The sequence below is a fragment of the Apostichopus japonicus genome, chromosome 7 (assembly GCF_037975245.1).
Source record: "Apostichopus japonicus isolate 1M-3 chromosome 7, ASM3797524v1, whole genome shotgun sequence".
In the NCBI taxonomy this organism is placed as follows: Eukaryota; Metazoa; Echinodermata; class Holothuroidea; order Aspidochirotida; family Stichopodidae; genus Apostichopus; species Apostichopus japonicus.
The window spans coordinates 167,501-184,780 of record NC_092567.1 but is presented as its reverse complement, the minus strand read 5'-3'; the positions used below and the strand labels follow the sequence as shown (position 1 = coordinate 184,780).

General features: G+C 36.9%; 2 protein-coding genes across 2 annotated transcripts in view; one reads left to right on the top strand and one right to left on the bottom strand.

Annotated features, from left to right (window-relative positions):
* LOC139970193 (uncharacterized) overlaps window positions 1-8,747 on the top strand; it is a 32,407-nt gene extending 23,660 nt beyond the window's left edge. Inside the window, exon 9 of the mRNA XM_071975832.1 lies at window positions 6,705-8,747. Within this exon, the coding sequence (XP_071831933.1) occupies window positions 6,705-6,948 (244 nt within the window). The 3' untranslated portion in view covers window positions 6,949-8,747. The remainder of the gene's footprint in view (window positions 1-6,704) is intronic.
* Window positions 8,748-10,293: 1,546 nt separating this feature from the next.
* On the bottom strand, window positions 10,294-14,693 carry LOC139970228 (stabilizer of axonemal microtubules 3-like). The gene is made up of 5 exons (XM_071975869.1): window positions 14,430-14,693; window positions 12,905-13,087; window positions 12,428-12,604; window positions 12,027-12,226; window positions 10,294-11,407 (listed from the first exon to the last, which is right to left on the bottom strand). Exons 1-5 carry the CDS (start codon window positions 14,523-14,525, stop codon window positions 11,089-11,091), a joined length of 975 nt encoding a protein of 324 aa, XP_071831970.1. The 5' UTR covers window positions 14,526-14,693; the 3' UTR covers window positions 10,294-11,088.
* Between the last annotated feature and the right edge of the window lie 2,587 nt (window positions 14,694-17,280).

The following is a 17,280-nucleotide window of genomic DNA, read 5'->3' as shown; positions in this document are numbered from 1 at the left end:
CATGTTTTCATTCTGGTTATATTCCCTATGCCATACTAGATTAATCAATGAGCAGCAGCAAGGAACCATGTTTTCATTCTGGTTATATTCCCTGCCATACTAGATTAATCAATGAGCAGCAGCAAGGAACCATGAAATGTTTTCATTCTGGTTATATTCCCTGTCATACTAGATTAATCAATGAGCAACAGCAAGGAACCATGAAATGTTTTCATTCTGGTTATATATCCTATGCCATACTAGATTAATCAATGAGCAGCAGCAAGGAACCATGAAATGTTTTCATTCTGGTTATATATCCTATGCCATACTAGATTAATCAATGAGCAGCAGCAAGGAACCATGAAATGTTTTCATTCTGGTTATATTCCCTATGCCATACTAGATTAATCAATGAGCAGCAGCAAGGAACCATGTTTTCATTCTGGTTATATATCCTATGCCATACTAGATTAATCATTGAGCAGCAGCAAGGAACCATGAAATGTTTTCATTCTGGTTATATTCCCTGCCATACTAGATTAATCAATGAGCAGCAGCAGCAAGGAACCATGAAATGTTTTCATTCTGGTTATATTCCCTTCCATACTAGATTAATCAATGAGCAGCAGCAATGAAATGTTTTCATTCTGGTTATATATCCTATGCCATACTAGATTAATCATTGAGCAGCAGCAAGGAACTATGAAATGTTTTCATTCTGGTTATATATCCTATGCCATACTAGATTAATCAATGAGCAGCAGCAAGGAACCATGAAATGTTTTCATTCTGGTTATATTCCCTATGCCATACTAGATTAATCATTGAGCAGCAGCAAGGAACCATGAAATGTTTTCATTCTGGTTATATTCCCTGCCATACTAGATTAATCAATGAGCAGCAGCAGCAAGGAACCATGAAATGTTTTCATTCTGGTTATATTCCCTGCCATACTAGATTAATCAATGAGCAGCAGCAAGGAACCATGAAATGTTTTCATTCTGGTTATATTCCCTATGCCATACTAGATTAATCAATGAGCAGCAGCAAGGAAACCATGAAATGTTTTCATTCTGGTTATATATCCTATGCCATACTAGATTAATCAATCAGCAGCAGCAAGGAACCATGAAATGTTTTCATTCTGGTTATATTCCCTGCCATACTAGATTAATCAATGAGCAGCAGCAAGGAACCATGTTTTCATTCTGGTTATATTCCCTATGCCATACTAGATTAATCAATGAGCAGCAGCAAGGAACCATGTTTTCATTCTGGTTAAATTCCCTATGCCATACTAGATTAATCAATGAGCAGCAGCAGCAAGGAACCATGAAATGTTTTCATTCTGGTTATATTCCCTATGCCATACTAGATTAATCAATGAGCAGCAGCAAGGAACCATGAAATGTTTTCATTCTGGTTATATTCCCTGCCATACTAGATTAATCAATGAGCAGCAGCAAGGAACCATGAAATGTTTTCATTCTGGTTATATTCCCTGCCATACTAGATTAATCAATGAGCAGCAGCAAGGAACCATGTTTTCATTCTGGTTATATTCCCTGCCATACTAGATTAATCAATGAGCAGCAGCAGCAAGGAACCATGAAATGTTTTCATTCTGGTTATATTCCCTTCCATACTAGATTAATCAATGAGCAGCAGCAATGAAATGTTTTCATTCTGGTTATATATCCTATGCCATACTAGATTAATCATTGAGCAGCAGCAAGGAACCATGAAATGTTTTCATTCTGGTTATATATCCTATGCCATACTAGATTAATCAATGAGCAGCAGCAAGGAACCATGAAATGTTTTCATTCTGGTTATATTCCCTATGCCATACTAGATTAATCATTGAGCAGCAGCAAGGAACCATGAAATGTTTTCATTCTGGTTATATTCCCTGCCATACTAGATTAATCAATGAGCAGCAGCAGCAAGGAACCATGAAATGTTTTCATTCTGGTTATATTCCCTGCCATACTAGATTAATCAATGAGCAGCAGCAAGGAACCATGAAATGTTTTCATTCTGGTTATATTCCCTATGCCATACTAGATTAATCAATGAGCAGCAGCAAGGAAACCATGAAATGTTTTCATTCTGGTTATATATCCTATGCCATACTAGATTAATCAATCAGCAGCAGCAAGGAACCATGAAATGTTTTCATTCTGGTTATATTCCCTGCCATACTAGATTAATCAATGAGCAGCAGCAAGGAACCATGTTTTCATTCTGGTTATATTCCCTATGCCATACTAGATTAATCAATGAGCAGCAGCAAGGAACCATGTTTTCATTCTGGTTAAATTCCCTATGCCATACTAGATTAATCAATGAGCAGCAGCAGCAAGGAACCATGAAATGTTTTCATTCTGGTTATAATCCCTATGCCATACTAGATTAATCAATGAGCAGCAGCAAGGAACCATGAAATGTTTTCATTCTGGTTATATTCCCTGCCATACTAGATTAATCAATGAGCAGCAGCAAGGAACCATGAAATGTTTTCATTCTGGTTATATTCCCTGCCATACTAGATTAATCAATGAGCAGCAGCAAGGAACCATGTTTTCATTCTGGTTATATTCCCTGCCATACTAGATTAATCAATGAGCAGCAGCAGCAAGGAACCATGAAATGTTTTCATTCTGGTTATATATCCTATGCCATACTAGATTAATCAATGAGCAGCAGCAAGGAACCATAAAATGTTTTCATTCTGGTTATATTCCCTGCCATACTAGATTAATCAATGAGCAGCAGCAAGGAACCATGTTTTCATTCTGGTTATATTCCCTATGCCATACTAGATTAATCAATGAGCAGCAGCAAGGAACCATGTTTTCATTCTGGTTAAATTCCCTATGCCATACTAGATTAATCAATGAGCAGCAGCAGCAAGGAACCATGAAATGTTTTCATTCTGGTTATATTCCCTATGCCATACTAGATTAATCAATGAGCAGCAGCAAGGAACCATGAAATGTTTTCATTCTGGTTATATTCCCTGCCATACTAGATTAATCAATGAGCAGCAGCAAGGAACCATGAAATGTTTTCATTCTGGTTATATTCCCTGCCATACTAGATTAATCAATGAGCAGCAGCAAGGAACCATGTTTTCATTCTGGTTATATTCCCTGCCATACTAGATTAATCAATGAGCAGCAGCAGCAAGGAACCATGAAATGTTTTCATTCTGGTTATATATCCTATGCCATACTAGATTAATCAATGAGCAGCAGCAAGGAACCATAAAATGTTTTCATTCTGGTTATATTTCCTGCCATACTAGATTAATCAATGAGCAGCAGCAAGGAACCATGTTTTCATTCTGGTTATATTCCCTATGCCATACTAGATTAATCAATGAGCAGCAGCAAGGAACCATGTTTTCATTCTGGTTATATTCCCTATGCCATACTAGATTAATCAATGAGCAGCAGCAAGGAACCATGAAATGTTTTCATTCTGGTTATATTCCCTATGCCATACTAGATTAATCAATGAGCAGCAGCAAGGAACCATGAAATGTTTTCATTCTGGTTATATTCCCTGCCATACTAGATTAATCATTGAGCAGCAGCAAGGAACCATGTTTTCATTCTGGTTATATTCCCTATGCCATACTAGATTAATCAATGAGCAGCAGCAAGGAACCATGAAATGTTTTCATTCTGGTTATATTCCCTGCCATACTAGATTAATCATTGAGCAGCAGCAAGGAACCATGAAATGTTTTCATTCTGGTTATATTCCCTATGCCATACTAGATTAATCAATGAGCAGCAGCAAGGAACCATGAAATGTTTTCATTCTGGTTATATATCCTATGCCATACTAGATTAATCAATGAGCAGCAGCAAGGAACCATGAAATGTTTTCATTCTGGTTATATTCCCTATGCCATACTAGATTAATCATTGAGCAGCAGCAAGGAACCATGAAATGTTTTCATTCTGGTTATATTCCCTGCCATACTAGCTTAATCAATGAGCAGCAGCAGCAAGGAACCATGAAATGTTTTCATTCTGGTTATATATCCTATGCCATACTAGATTAATCAATGAGCAGCAGCAAGGAACCATGAAATGTTTTCATTCTGGTTATATTCCCTGCCATACTAGATTAATCAATGAGCAGCAGCAAGGAACCATGTTTTCATTCTGGTTATATTCCCTGCCATACTAGATTAATCAATGAGCAGCAGCAAGGAACCATGTTTTCATTCTGGTTATATTCCCTATGCCATACTAGATTAATCAATGAGCAGCAGCAAGGAACCATGAAATGTTTTCATTCTGGTTATATTCCCTATGCCATACTAGATTAATCAATGAGCAGCAGCAAGGAACCATGAAATGTTTTCATTCTGGTCATATTCCCTGCCATACTAGATTAATCATTGAGCAGCAGCAAGGAACCATGTTTTCATTCTGGTTATATTCCCTATGCCATACTAGATTAATCAATGAGCAGCAGCAAGGAACCATGAAATGTTTTCATTCTGGTTATATTCCCTGCCATACTAGATTAATCATTGAGCAGCAGCAAGGAACCATGAAATGTTTTCATTCTGGTTATATTCCCTATGCCATACTAGATTAATCAATGAGCAGCAGCAAGGAACCATGAAATGTTTTCATTCTGGTTATATATCCTATGCCATACTAGATTAATCAATGAGCAGCAGCAAGGAACCATGAAATGTTTTCATTCTGGTTATATTCCCTATGCCATACTAGATTAATCATTGAGCAGCAGCAAGGAACCATGAAATGTTTTCATTCTGGTTATATTCCCTGCCATACTAGATTAATCAATGAGCAGCAGCAGCAAGGAACCATGAAATGTTTTCATTCTGGTTATATTCCCTGCCATACTAGATTAATCAATGAGCAGCAGCAAGGAACCATGAAATGTTTTCATTCTGGTTATATATCCTATGCCATACTAGATTAATCAATCAGCAGCAGCAGCAAGGAACCATGAAATGTTTTCATTCTGGTTATATTCCCTGCCATACTAGATTAATCAATGAGCAGCAGCAGCAAGGAACCATGTTTTCATTCTGGTTATATTCCCTATGCCATACTAGATTAATCAATGAGCAGCAGCAAGGAACCATGTTTTCATTCTGGTTATATATCCTATGCCATACTAGATTAATCATTGAGCAGCAGCAAGGAACCATGAAATGTTTTCATTCTGGTTATATTCCCTATGCCCATACTAGATTAATCAATGAGCAGCAGCAAGGAACCATGAAATGTTTTCATTCTGGTTATATTCCCTATGCCATACTAGATTAATCAATGAGCAGCAGCAAGGAACCATGAAATGTTTTCATTCTGGTTATATATCCCTATGCCATACTAGATTAATCAATGAGCAGCAGCAGCAAGGAACCATGAAATGTTTTCATTCTGGTTATATTCCCTATGCCATACTAGATTAATCATTGAGCAGCAGCAAGGAACCATGAAATGTTTCCATTCTGGTTATATTCCCTGCCATACTAGATTAATCAATGAGCAGCAGCAAGGAACCATGAAATGTTTTCATTCTGGTTATATATCCTATGCCATACTAGATTAATCAATGAGCAGCAGTAAGGAACCATGTTTTCATTCTGGTTATATATCCTATGCCATACTAGATTAATCATTGAGCAGCAGCAAGGAACCATGAAATGTTTTCATTCTGGTTATATATCCTATGCCATACTAGATTAATCAATGAGCAGCAGCAAGGAACCATGAAATGTTTTCATTCTGGTTATATTCCCTATGCCATACTAGATTAATCAATGAGCAGCAGCAGCAAGGAACCATGTTTTCATTCTGGTTATATTCCCTGCCATACTAGATTAATCATTGAGCAGCAGCAAGGAACCATGTTTTCATTCTGGTTATATTCCCTATGCCATACTAGATTAATCAATGAGCAGCAGCAAGGAACCATGTTTTCATTCTGGTTATATTCCCTATGCCATACTAGATTAATCATTGAGCAGCAGCAAGGAACCATGAAATGTTTTCATTCTGGTTATATTCCCTGTCATACTAGATTAATCAATGAGCAACAGCAAGGAACCATGAAATGTTTTCATTCTGGTTATATATCCTATGCCATACTAGATTAATCATTGAGCAGCAGCAAGGAACCATGAAATGTTTTCATTCTTGTCATATATCCTATGCCATACTAGATTAATCAATGAGCAGCAGCAAGGAACCATGAAATGTTTTCATTCTGGTTATATTCCCTATGCCATACTAGATTAATCAATGAGCAGCAGCAGCAAGGAACCATGTTTTCATTCTGGTTATATTCCCTGCCATACTAGATTAATCATTGAGCAGCAGCAAGGAACCATGAAATGTTTTCATTCTGGTTATATTCCCTATGCCATACTAGATTAATCAATGAGCAGCAGCATCAAGGAACCATGAAATGTTTTCATTCTGGTTATATTCCCTGCCATACTAGATTAATCAGTGAGCAGCAGCAAGGAACCATGAAATGTTTTCATTCTGGTTATATTCCCTGCCATACTAGATTAATCAATGAGCAGCAGCAAGGAACCATGAAATGTTTTCATTCTGGTTATATTCCCTATGCCATTATTGCGATATTAGATTAATCGTGCCGTGGTGTGTTCATCTTTTGTAATTGTAACGTATAATGTTATGTTTGCTTCAAAGGAGCAGGTCACCTGTACGAGAGAACAGAAGTCGATCTAAATCCAGAAGCCGGGAGAGAAACAGCCGCTCTAGGAGTCGAGACAGGAGCAGATCTCCATCAAAGGGGCGTGATAACAACGAGGGAGGGGCAAGGGGTGAAAGTCCAGAGAGGTCCCAGCGAGAAGCTAGTCCCATTGTGCCAAATGAACAGGCAGAATACAACGATGGACCGAACAAAAATGGACACCAGGAATCAGCTTCATGAACTTTCACCTTTCTTGTTGATCCCCTTTTGAAAATTGTTTTCATGAAAACTAACAAACTTTTATGAAATTCATTCCTAAGGGTGACATTATAAAACTGAAAACTTTTGATGTACACTGGCATAAGTTTTGTGACCCTTCTACAATTATTTGTTTGGGATTTAAGGTACCAGGCAGTATTTTCTAGAAAAGTGACAGAATATTAGATTTGCTTTGCTCAAAAAATAGATGTATTCATTACACAAAATTTGACATTTATTACCAAGCTTTGCTCAAAATTTGTATTCTGGCATGAATTAACTTAATCACAGTTTAATTAAATCTCTATTAAGTTCATATTGTATCCTGAGCAATTACAATATTTGGGTCAAGTCTCCCTTGAGGTGGTTTTTTACAGAGTGCACCACAAGAGACATTTTTCACTTTCCCTGCATCTTAAATTTTCAGCAGTTCAGGTTTTCAAATTAAGGGTTTGACACTATTCATATTTACCTTGCATATATTCTGCTTATTTTGTAGGTATTCCATTACATCAGGAGTCAAGATTGCTAGATATTTCATTAGAACACAGTTATCTCCAGCAATCATCTGAGTATCTGATGTGCTTGTTTAATTCCTTTATCTTGATTGAAATCAAATGAAACTGTGGTCTCACTTCCTAACCTCACTTCCTAACTTGGACTGTAGATACACAAACAGCAGTTAAGGCAACAACGTGTAGACATAGCTGCATCTGTCCATGTAGCTTAAAGATCTGAAAAACTGACAAAAACGAAGGCATTTTCAGCTGAATTGCGCTGTTGACATTATGTTGTTGCCAGATGCATTTACAACATATGAAAAATTCATATCTTTGCCATACAAAGGGCTATGAGGATGTGAAATGTTCATATCTTTGCTATACAAAGGGCTATGAGGATGTGAAATGTTCATATCTTTGCCATACAAAGTGCTATGAGCAAGTTTGCTAGTAAGAATTCAACTTCAGCTACCAAATATTCCTTTTAAATGCATTCACAGATTGCAAATATCACAGCATAATGTGTGAGTATGATTTCTATACATTTTCTTTTCTCTGCAAGGAGTGATGGCAAATGATGTGGTTTGTGAGGAGTCCCCAAATTGAATCATTTTGTTTTAAAGTTACCTCTGCAATTACCTAAGCACAATCAGAACTTGTAGATTGTGGTGGTATATTTTTGTGTTTGTTCTTCAATAAATAATGTGTACTGGTTCAATGTTAGTGTTGTAACTATAGTCACTCCATTTTATGGAGTCATCAAAAACATGCCTTGACTTTAGTCCTGTTACAGTATAGTAAAAAAGGCCCTGCCAAAAAAGAAGCTTGTTAGTAAGTTGTCGAGTATAATAATAGATGCAATGGTCTCTGGGTTGCCGTAGTAATAATCTCTGCTGCTATATTTCCAGATGTCTTTGGGTTTCATATTTTGAAAGTTAAAAATGCTTGAATATGAAAGCTGACAACGTTTCAACTCCAAATGCAGGTTGATGTTGAAGGAACACATCCATTGTTGGATCAAAGTCCATGACTGTTGAGTATTAATATCCTAGGAAAAGTAGTCTTTATTTTTTAAATACTGCAGCTCTGTAAGTTTAAAGCCTGCTGCTCAACAAGGTACTGTATATTGTCTCTATTAGGGAAGATCAGTCACTCTACCTGTTACAACCCTACAGTAAAGAGTAAGGAATGGATGAATTGTAAATATGTGATTATTGAGAGGATCTGTTGGTAGGGTATGTCCAATAACTTTTGTTACTGTAATAAATAAGAGTAATTGAATGATTTCTCTCCTTTATTATTTTGGAATCATTTCAAATTCTTCTTGAATTATAAGGATGCATGGTTTACTTATTTCACTTTACATGTGATATGTAACACTGCCCAAGCACTATTTGGTCTTTTTTAATAAAGTTGACAACTTATCCTTCTTGACAAGGGCAGAAGGCATGTCCCTCGAAAACTTATGCTTCTTGAGAAGGGCAGAAAGGCATGAGAAGGGCAGAAGGCATGAGATGGGCAGGAGGCATGAGAAGGGCAGAAGGCATGAGAAGGGCAGAAGGCGTGAGATGGGCAGGAGGCATGAGAAGGGCAGAAGGCATGAGAAGGGCAGAAGGCATGAGAAGGGCAGGAGGCATGAGAAGGGCAGAAGGCATGAGAAGGGCAGAAGGCATGAGAAGGGCAGAAGGCATAGGAAGGGCAGAAGGCATGAGAAGGGCAGAAGGCATGTCCCTCTTATATAGACTTTGTCAAAAGATGAAGATAATCTTGGTACAAAGAAGAAATGGATAAAACTCATCTTTCATAATCCCAATTGTGAGTCCCATGTCAATAATAGACCTAACTACCATACAGAAATATCATCCAATCTGAGGACATAATTAGATCAATTCTATACCACTGTGTTGGTTGACCGAAATGATCCAGCTTACCAAGCCCTGTAACTTACAGTAGATCGATCCAACTACATACTGATGTATGCTTTGAAGCAAACAATCAACGGAAGTTAACAGCGCTGCAACAATTTTCAACAACTTCGCAAGTGCCCCCTCTTAGAAATGAATCTGGTCCTAGAAATAGACCAGTGCCATGTTATCCAACAGGCTTAGATGAGACAAATGCCTTGGGGCATCTGTAAGCACTTCCAGACACAACTAGGTACATTTATTTTGAGTTCTACCCAGAAAATTTTGTATGTGCAACTAACAAAAGAGTGCATCTATCAATTCAATGGAAAGTGATGATACTGCCTAGGTTTAAGTTGGAAATAGTCAGGGTAAGATAGACAATCCAAACTGGGATCTGCTCGAAATCCATTCCAAATCCCTTATATTATTAGTAAATGTTTAATAAGGCACTCCACACACTGTGAGCTGATAACAGATGTCAATGCCAAGGCATTGGCAATGCCCTGGTCAATGTCTCAAATTTTGCACAAGGTCTGGATTCCACAGAAATGTTAAGTTTTGCTGCATAAAAGTTGATAGAACTTGCTATATTAAACTGTCAAATGGAGAAACCCCTCAAGTCAGAGGCATAATAATTTCAAAATGATAAGATTTGACATAGATACTTAAGGTTTTCATCACAGTTTATTAAAAATAGATTTCTATGTACAATTATTTTACAAAGTAACACATTTGAGATATAATTCCCGCAGAATGCTGTCCTGATCCATAGTAGTCTAGATGAAACATAATCAGATCATAATCTGGCCACCCTTATGATCATAAAATGGCTCACTTCTAGTGAAAGGTTTGTTTAAAAAATGGTTATATAATAAAATCCTATTGTATAGATAGTAAATTTAGGCATAATTTACTTGTTAAGAAAATGCATCTCAGGCTAGGATTACATATCAGATAAATGAACTTCAGCATGAACAGCACAAATGGCTATCTTAGCAATTGCATATTAGTTTATCAACTGCTCATGTACCTTGAATACATTTTCATATTCCTTTTGGGATCTACCTGTATATGTATCAGTAAGGATCTTTCAGCTATGACATAGAGTTACATGTCATTCAAATATTTCATACACTGAAACATCTAACATCATGTTGGGAAATAAATTTCATCACTGAAAGAATTTTGTCTGAAATGACTAAAGCAGGAGAATTCCACATAATATCTTTAAAGAACACCCTTGTGGCTGTTTCTTACCATGACATTGGAACATTCAAATAATGTATTCACATCATACATTGTGTATTGACAGTTGCTATCATTAAGAATAAGCTTTTCAAGATGATCATTATTTTTCCCAAGTGGGCCGTACAAGCAGTTCTACTAGTTCACACTGTCCCAATCAATATCTGACAGCAATGTGCAGGATTTGAAAGAATTGTTAAGAAGATTAGCAAAACAATCAATCTGGATGCAAAATCCAATGACCGTTTAGGTTAATGATAAAACAAGATCAATCAAAACATGATCACTAGCTTTGAAACAAACATTTGACATAACTCATGATTGTGCTGGTAGATTTTTGTTGACTACTCATTAGGAGATTACATATGAACAACCAAATCTTGCAAAAGGATAGATTATGTAACTGGCAGCACAGGTCTTTACACTCAATTTTCCACTTTCATGATCTAGTTGGCAGTCATATCATTTCATCATAAAGTTATCACAGGTTTGCCACTTGCATATGTTCCATATTCTGTCTTGTACATATTGGGTACTGAGAATGTTTGTTGGGGTCCTGCTTCAGGAATTACCCAAGGAGTATCAACAGGACAAGAAAATATTTCACGCATCTTTGGATCTGACGGAGTTTGATATGATGTGGTTTGGATGGATTTAATACCATCATGAGGACACCGCTGAAACTTCTCTGGCCAGCGGACAGGTTCAATGATTGGAGTTTTGAACACCATCTTGTCTCTCATTGGTCCTCGTCGCTGCTCTCTGGGTACAGATCCTTTTGGTAGGAGACTAAACATGAAAAAGAAGAGAGACAAAACTTAATCAAGGATACACTGATGGCTGCTGGCACACCTAGCACAGTTTTTAAAAGTTGTTAAAACTACTAAGTTTGCTGGCATGATTAGTAGAGACACCGATTTGCTGAATAGGACCATAATGATTACATTATTGACTACAGTTTGATTTACATGTATTAACACAGTGTTCGTCTTACACATGAAAATCAACTATGCATGAATGATTACAGAATATTGTTCTTTGAGACAATGAGTTAATTTGTGTTGTCTAATGTCTACTGAAACCGCTATAAATCTACATAACTTAGGTCTCAACCTGAAGTTTATAAGTAAACCATTGACTTGCCTGAGCCATATGATTCAAACTTGATAATAGTCTGTCAATCGTGATGATATTAAGTGTTTAACAACACCTTACTTTGTCCTGGAGGGTCAATGCCAGCGAATAATTAAGTGTTCAAACTTTGTGTAGCAGTTTTCAAGGCTCTGTATTTTGTCTCATACAACAGAGACTGCTTTACTTCTTTGCACTCTGTATACACACTCTGTATACCCATTTTGCATAAGATTTTGCGATGTGGGATAAATTAGTGGCTGAATGATGTACTTACTTATGCTTTGTTCCATGACCCCATGCCTGAGGATAGTCCTCACACCTCCAATAGGTGGCAGCATCCTTCTTTGGCACTCCATCCAGTTCATGTCTGCTGAATCTCTTGTGGGTCCTGTGAGATGTTGGGACATAGGGATCCAGTATCTGCATCACTCCATCATCTCGTACTAATGTCGGTTTGTACTTAGGAAGGTTTTCCTATAGATGAGGAACAATAGTGCACATTAATTATCACATTATGTCAGTGGAGGCCATATTCACAGAATTGTGGAAGACAACATTCTAATCAGGAAACTTGCTTCAAACTAACCAGCCATCTTCCTAAATATTTGGTGTAAAATGTCTGATATTGCTATGATCATGCCATTATGATAGTTAAGGGAGGTACATGATACTAACCTTCACTGGAGATGGCATACTCTTGTGGTGGGTCTGTAAGTTAGTTGATTGGGGGTTGCTAGCCAGTTTTCTACCAAAATCTACACCAGGCTGGGTCTGGGCTCCTTTATATTGTGCTTGCACCTCTGTTTCCTGGCATCCCATTGTTAATGGTTTTCTCCATGGACGGTCTTGAAGCTGGAAATATCAATTAAACATGGAAATGTACAAAGTTAACCACTTGTACAGTTACAACTGTTTACTATAGTGTTTCCATTTTCTCACATGACAAGTTGCTCCAATTCATATGACCATCACTTTTGCTTCATTTGGTATGTATCTTTCTGTTCACAATTAACATTTTAGCTAGGCCTAGTAAGCCTACACTGACTTGTCACAACCTCAGCAATAGGGTAAGAAAAACAATACAAACAGTTATAATTTTGTCTCATTTTACAGATTCTTTGATAGCTTTAAGATTAATGGCAAACTACAAACCTTTTCTCTTAAATCTTTGTTATAGTGAACATTCCAACGTCCTGGTGCTTTCATGTGCTGATCGTTGCTAAGTACTCCTCCATGATGTTTCAAGTTATGTGTTTCTCCAGTGGTTGTGGTGAAAGGTTTGATGATTTCATCTTGCTTTGCCAGATCAGGGGGTAAAGGATTGTCAATTGTTGTCTACAAATAGTATAAAGAATTGAAATGGTGTTAAATCTTTTTCAAGAAATAACTGAAAGCATAATGTGAAACTTACAAATATTGAGCCTCAGAAATTAAAGGAAAGTGGCTGATTTCCAGAAAAAAAATATCAGAAAGATATAAATAGAACTGTTTAACTACAACCATCACAACCAGTTAAATCAAGGTCCAATAATAGTTAGACTCAAGTTGATCGTTATACAAGTAATGGGGGCCGTGTCATTCTGCCATCTGTACTTTCGCTATATAGAATATATGTGCTCTTTGCGTTATAGACAAACTGCCAATCTGCCATGTTACTGCCATGGCCGTGAAACACTTTTTTTTATGGCGGAAAGAGCACATTATTGTGGGTGCATTGTATATGCACTGTATATTGCTTTGCGTAATTCTAACCAAGGCCCGCAAAATCCACAAAATCAAATTAGATTCAGAATTTTAACTACACAATCAGCCGTAGCCTTAAATTTGATTTATTCAACCAACTATTACATATTTGAAGACAGTGTATCGACTCTTACACACTTACAATTAGAATTATTCAATTAACCTGTTTATTAAAGACAGTGTATCAATTCCCCAATCTTGTCTTAACTACAATTCAGTCTATCCAGCCAACTGTCACATTTGAAGACACTGTACCTGCGTATCCTTCCACGCGATTCAAAGAAAGTTTCACTAATACATTCCTGTACATCAGGGTAACATCCATTCCTAAAATGTACCTTTCCGCGATAAGTTTTGAGTCTTTCGGACATGGTGGAAAGGATAGAAACCTATGGCGGAAAGGTATGACGGTATGTACCTATGGTGGAATGGCACTTAGGCACTAGATCCTGATAGAGAACATTGAAATAATATGCCTAGGCCTACAGGGGAACAGGTAAATAAATCAACAAAGTAAACATCCTGAAGCTACACTATGAAATGGACTACAGTCTGAGTTAAAGACTGGAATTGTGAGAAAATATGTACAGACTTAGTACCCTTGCCAAGAAATGGACTACAGTCTGAGTTAAAGACTGGAATTGTGAGAAAATATGTACAGACTTAGTACCCTTGCCAAACTTGGTAAACTATAACTTGTAACTCTACAGTAATGTCAGGATAGCCATGAGACACAAACTTTATGGGTAAAATTAACCTTGTATGAAATTTCCCATGCAAATTAGGTCCCTAAATAATAAAGTTAACGAAAACAGTTATTTTTTAACGGTTTGTTCCTAGAAGTTACATAACCTAACTTAGGCCTAGCCTAAAATGTTTTCAACTAGGCTATGGGCTGGTAGAATCATTTAACAACCTCGGCTTTTGTACAAACCTTAAAATCTGAAGCAGGAAAATAATATCCTGGCCTGTAATCAAGTCCTTTGCCAGAACTGGTGTGCTTTAGATCGAACCGTTGATCTCGAGTCATGATTATGTCTTAATTTATCTAAATTACGGAAAATAGTCTGGACCAAGCTCCTCGGTCTTCTTATCTCTTCGGGATTTGACAGTTGTCTCAATGCAGTTGACTAGTCACGCTAACAAATTGCCTGCCACAAGTAGTGTCGCTAAGCATTAGTGGAAACAAGCCTTTGTATACAACCAACGAGTACAATTTGCGGAAGTACAATGTTTACATCGTGACAAGTTGCATAGCAACTGCACACAGAGTGCAAGTCCAAGAAAAGTAACTACCGCCATCACTTCTGCGGAACTGCATGTAAGACTCGCTACAACGTGACCTTGCATCTATTTTGCAATAATATGTTAGGTAAAATAAGTTTCTATATGCTCATTTATGAGAGAACTCACATTCTATTATTCTAATACATGTTTTAATACCTTGCTTCACTTAATAACACCTTATGCACTACTTAAATGATTATATCAATTAGTTTATTCTTCGTATCAATGGCGCAAAGCAATGATAAACTTGCCATAACTGTGGGTGCATACAGGACATGAGATGGACAAGGTTATAGCCAAATATTATCGAATCACCACCAATCCACCCCCCCCCCTCCCCCTCCCCCGACAAACACGCGCTAAACCCACCAGCATTTAAAAATTAGAGTGAAGTAATTCCACAAAATGGCCAATTTAACAGTCTTCTATTCCGAATCATTCAATCCTATATTCAAGGAAATCCAATCGCCAGAGACAAATTGTTCTTTTCTCTATTGTTTCAGACTTGTATTCTTATTTGCATTATCAAAATTTTGTTTGCATAATAAATAAAAAACATTGGATTGTGTATGGGACTGATTCATTGTAACAGTAACACAGACTTTGTGGGAGGGTAAAATACATTATGCACAATATTCGTATCCATGTCTACTTTTTGTATACTGGGACGTTCTAGCTATATCTATCATGTAATATTTTTACAGAGTTACATCAGATTTCAGATGGTTTCTTGTTTGTCTGATCGATAATAACATGACAAAGAATATGCGCAAGGCAAATCAAATGTAAAATAATAGTAATAATAAAGAAAACATTGTAGCTCCGAATTACTAACCATTCAATTAAAATGTTTGAGTCCCACAAATTTAACAAAATACTTTTTTTCCTTCGTTTGCCGAACTTTGAATATAATTTCACCATCCGTTCGTATCGCAAATTGGTGAAATATGATGTTTGTTTTCTTCATTAACTTAATTATTAATGATCGAGTATGGTTCCCAGTTGACCCTGTATAGCCTATAGTGACACGAGTCATATAAAAATATATATATATATATATATATATATATATATATATATTCAGTTATGTATGGTGAAGACATTTTCACTCACTAATTTCAGCAATTTACTTCTCCATTTCTGAATTAAATATCTTCGCAACCCTAGGAAGGGTCGCGACTCCCAATTTAAATAACATATGAGACAACTATAGCGAGATAATCTAATCTTTTGGAACCTGCGTAACAAAAAACGAAGACTATTTAAGTATATGTAACTATACTCTTCGTTGTGTCTATCTGTACTGCAGGTTCAAGAAGATTCTTGAAATGTTAGAAATTTGCCTGAAATGACATTCTCTCAAGGCAATATGACTTTTCATGATCACTTGATGTACAAATGTACGCCTACTCGTTAATGTTCATTGAAAGTTGATTTATTAGCCTAATTCATTAACTTTAATTCACAACATGCTCAAAAGATGAAATTTCAAATTCGTTTCTAAAGCGAAATTACAGTATGTTATTTCAGATCCACCAAATATATTGTCTTATTGATTTGGTGATAGGTCATGCCCTTCCGATACGCTACAAATTCAAATATAAAAGTCAACTTTTTTATATAGATATTTTACTGCCGCCATCATTACTACTAGACATCTATTGCATTTTTTAACGGCATGGAAGTAGGAACATATTTTTCTATGGATAATTTACAGGGTCAGAGCATCCAGCCTGAACCTACCTTCTTTTAATCACCAGTAAATTTTCAGCACTCTCAAATCAGGAGCTACACTGACGACTTTTAATGAAGCCTCTCTCACGCAACTCGACGGAACCTTGTTATGAGCAGCCTATCATTATAATCAGTAAGTGTCCCGGTATATGTGGTATTTTAAATTGTTATGAATTCTCACTTTATAAACAAAAAGGGGGATATTTTAATGTTAATATGCAACGATCACAATATAATTTGTTTTGTATGCGTTGGTTTATCATAATAGTAATGATTAAAATATTACATAAATTAAAAAAAAAATATATATATATATAAAAAAACTGGAAGGGGGTGGCGACCAAGTGTATGTCGTTATTATTGTAGGCAGTGGCGTCGCCAAGAGGGGCCCGGGGGGCACGTGCCCCCCCCCTGGAAAACCTAGTGCCCCCCGAGTGCTCCCCCATCTGAGATTTGGGTTGGTAAAAAAATATATATATATATGTTTTGTTATATTCAACTCCCATCATCTGAGTTGGTTTTTCATAAGGACAGTAAGCACAGTAATTCGTATTTTCTTCAAATGAGCTGCGAAAAAATGAAAAAGTTTATCCTTGAACGTCGGGTATCGAAGTCGTAACCCGCGCCATCACAACAGGTGTCGATATTTACATTGAATGTGTCAGTGCTCACGCCATACCAGCGGATATACACGTCCGCTTCGCGAGCTACATGACTGTGAGAAGGGAGGGTACTGCGGTATGTTGCCTTGGTCTGAGGTTGAC

What these genes read in the sequence shown, in the direction of transcription:
- LOC139970228 (XM_071975869.1), bottom strand. Translation starts at nt 14,525, where the DNA reads ATGACTCGAGATCAACGGTTCGATCTAAAGCACACCAGTTCTGGCAAA. An exon ending in TTCCTGCTTCAGATTTTAAG is followed by an intron (nt 13,088 to 14,429) that starts GTTTGTACAAAA and finishes TACTATTTGTAG; the next exon opens with ACAACAATTGACAATCCTTT. An exon ending in GTATGCCATCTCCAGTGAAG is followed by an intron (nt 12,227 to 12,427) that starts GTTAGTATCATG and finishes CCTCATCTATAG; the next exon opens with GAAAACCTTCCTAAGTACAA.